General features: G+C 40.6%; 1 protein-coding gene across 3 annotated transcripts in view; it reads right to left on the minus strand.

Annotated features, from left to right (window-relative positions):
• Positions 1 to 665: 665 nt before the first annotated feature.
• The window catches only part of LOC104800160 (2,3-bisphosphoglycerate-dependent phosphoglycerate mutase), a 2802-nt gene continuing 574 nt past the window's right edge, over positions 666 to 2893 (minus strand). The window contains exons 1-8 of one of the 3 annotated variants that reach the window (XM_010522895.1): positions 2878 to 2887; positions 2359 to 2606; positions 2014 to 2237; positions 1784 to 1902; positions 1522 to 1678; positions 1323 to 1424; positions 1083 to 1202; positions 666 to 986 (exon numbers count right to left, since the gene is read on the minus strand). In XM_010522895.1, coding sequence (XP_010521197.1) covers positions 939 to 986; positions 1083 to 1202; positions 1323 to 1424; positions 1522 to 1678; positions 1784 to 1902; positions 2014 to 2237; positions 2359 to 2605 — 1017 coding nt within the window. In that variant the 5' untranslated portion in view covers position 2606; positions 2878 to 2887 and the 3' untranslated portion in view covers positions 666 to 938. Of the gene's footprint in view, positions 987 to 1082; positions 1203 to 1322; positions 1425 to 1521; positions 1679 to 1783; positions 1903 to 2013; positions 2238 to 2358; positions 2609 to 2877; positions 2888 to 2893 lie in introns of those variants that run through there. The other 2 variants (XM_010522894.1, XM_010522897.1) reach the window with 2 other exon arrangements.

Here is a 2893-nt window from a genome sequence, read left to right on the forward strand (position 1 = left end):
AGTTAACCGGAGTTAGGTTCGTTTAGGTCCCACGCGTAATTAAGACCAGGTGCCTGGTTTCGTACACATTTGTCCGTTTGCGGTAGGATTGACGGCCGTTTCCTCTGCCGTCGTGTAACTTCGCGGTCACGACACATGCTATGTCGGATCTTTGAGATAACCTTTGGTCTCTCAGAGTAAACAGAAGAAATCCCACGTAAACTCCATTATTAAAATGTAAAATCCTATAATAAATATATAAATTGATTTATGAATATTTTTATGGAGAAATCATCGGATAATAGATGATTTGATTTCTGATTTTCAGTCACCTATAAGTTTGTAACCGAGATCACAGGTTGCTTGTAAGGATATACATCGATTTTTTATTTATTTATTTATTTGCCCTAATAACTATTTTATCCTTTTTACTTTCGAATGATTGGTCGGACGGTTTCCATTTATATGACTTTTCGCCCACCATTTTCATTTTTATACACATCTCACCCTTATCTTATATTTTAATTAGACATTTAAAAAAAAAAAAAAGAAGCGGTCCCATCATCTTGTTGGCCCGTTTCAATATTGGGCGTGGCGTTGGCCCATAATGATGGATTGGGCTTCGGCCCGTAACATATGGTAATTCAGATTCAGGTCAAGAAACGTGATCTCAGTAGCTGGAAGAAGATTGTCTGAAAACGTTTTCATCAAAGACGGTGATGTCATACAACAACATCCGGACATGGATATGACACAGATGAAAAACCAGAAGAAACCCTAAACTCTCTCTCTCTCTCTTCCTCCTCATATAGAGTAAGCCAAGAAGGAAGAATGAATCCAAAACAAAACCTGGATTTTCTTTCTAATGGCTGAAGATCCTAAACTGAGGGGAAGAGACAAGAACTGGTCTTTGAACTCACTGTATAGTAGAGTAGAGTATACTTCAAGAAAGACAAGAACTAGTTCATCATCATCTCATCCAACTTCTGTCTGTATTGAGCCAATCTCTGAAGAAAAAAAAACCCGGAAAGGATCTGTCAGCAATTCTTGACAATAAACCGAAAACCATGACAACGGAGAACCGAGTGAAACGATAACGAAACCTTTGTATAAGCATAGACACCGGCCTCTGTAGGACCGACGGGGCTTCCCCTTCTCATGAACTTTCCTTCTCTGAAGATGTAAAGCAAAGGTATACCGGTCGATAGCTCGAGACTTATAACCTACAAGAACAAGTACGAATTTAACACAACCGCAAGCAAAACAAAGATTTCGGTATCAGCAAAAATTTGCTAAAAACCCGAAATGTAATCAAGAATGAAGTTTTGAGCAGTTTTCATCACCTCCTGTGAAGTTAACTTGTCGAGATACATTATGATGGACCGGAGCGAGTTTCCATGAGCAGCGATCATAACGTTCTTTCCAGATGCAAGCTGCATTTCAATCTGGCATTCCGTTTCGATAAAAAGATTAGAGATTGATTTTTTTGTTATGAATCAAGAAAGTGATATAGAGAAGTTGCAAGAGAAAGAATCTCCGTACATTGTCCTTGAAATAAGCCACTGCTCTCTCAGCACACATCTCCAAGCTCTCGCCGTCGGGAGGAGGAATATCATAACTCCTCCTCCACTCGTGAACTTGCTCTTTCCCGTATCTCTCCGCCGTTTCTTGCTTGTTGAGACCCTGCAATTCCCCATACCTAAAACCCGAACAGGGAATCAGATAAAGTTCTTAGAAAAAAAGGTTGAAACTTTGAAAGGCAATGGCACAAAAAACATGGAGGATTCCGGGTTCTTGCATTTACATTCTTTCGTTCAGCTGCCATGCCCGAATCACGGGGATGGATTGCTTCTTAGTCTCTTCACTGAAAACCCGAGTCCAAGTTCTTGCCTGCTCGTTGTCGTTGTGCAGAATGATCGGTACCTGAAAGGGTTTTGTTTTTTTATCAACGAATCAGACATCATGGAACATCATGTCATAATCTTCGAGCAGCTTAAAGGTTAGAAATTTTTTCGTTTTTCGGCTATTTTGTACCTTCTTGCGACGGTGCTGAGTCATTGCAAGCATGGCGGTCATCTGGGCACGGATTAGAGCCGATGTGAATATCACATCGACGGGTATGTTGCTTATTCTCTTACCGGCTTCAATGGCTTCTTCCACGCCTTTCTCTGTCAATGGCACGTCAACACAGCCCGTGAAAAGATTCTTCTCGTTCCACAATGACTCTCCATGCCGAATCAATATCAGAGCTGCTTCATCTGGCATATCAAACAAACACTCGATAAACTTGTTTCCTGGATCAAGTCGCTCTACTGAACGACCAAAGAATATATAGCCACTGGTGCTTCCTCATGAATGAATTCTAGAGAACTAACATACTCGATTTCTTTTGAGATTCGTCGGGGATGTCCATGGAAGGAGACAACAGTGTGTCAGAGGGAGAAGAAGCTTGAGACACAGCCGCTTCTATCCTGCAGAAGCTTCTCTTCTTAGAGCTGAAAATTGGCCTCATATCAATCCTGAATCCTTTATTAACAGATTTCATGGAGTTAGACACGGAGATTTTGGAATGCCCACGAGACGAAATGGCCCCAATGCCATGGTGAGATACAGCAGCAGCAGCCATTCTGAAAAATCATAACCATTTGCAACAGAGCAACAATCAGTTTCCAGGGTCAGCAACAATGGGAAGCCTTTCCATTCTATAACATATCAGCATCAGAACAGAAAGACAGTTTCTTATTTCCAGACAAAGTCTAAGACTTTAGGATTATACAACTCTTCCTGATTCAAAAATCGAGCGAATGAATAATCCAAAAGGAAAAGCTCTTAGAGATACTTAAACTAGATTACACCATAAACCATTAGAATGAAACAAAATGATTAACGGTTATTTACAGATCCAAATCGGAAG

Source organism: Tarenaya hassleriana, unplaced genomic scaffold (assembly GCF_000463585.1).
Source record: "Tarenaya hassleriana unplaced genomic scaffold, ASM46358v1 Cleome65, whole genome shotgun sequence".
NCBI classification, from domain to species: Eukaryota; Viridiplantae; Streptophyta; class Magnoliopsida; order Brassicales; family Cleomaceae; genus Tarenaya; species Tarenaya hassleriana.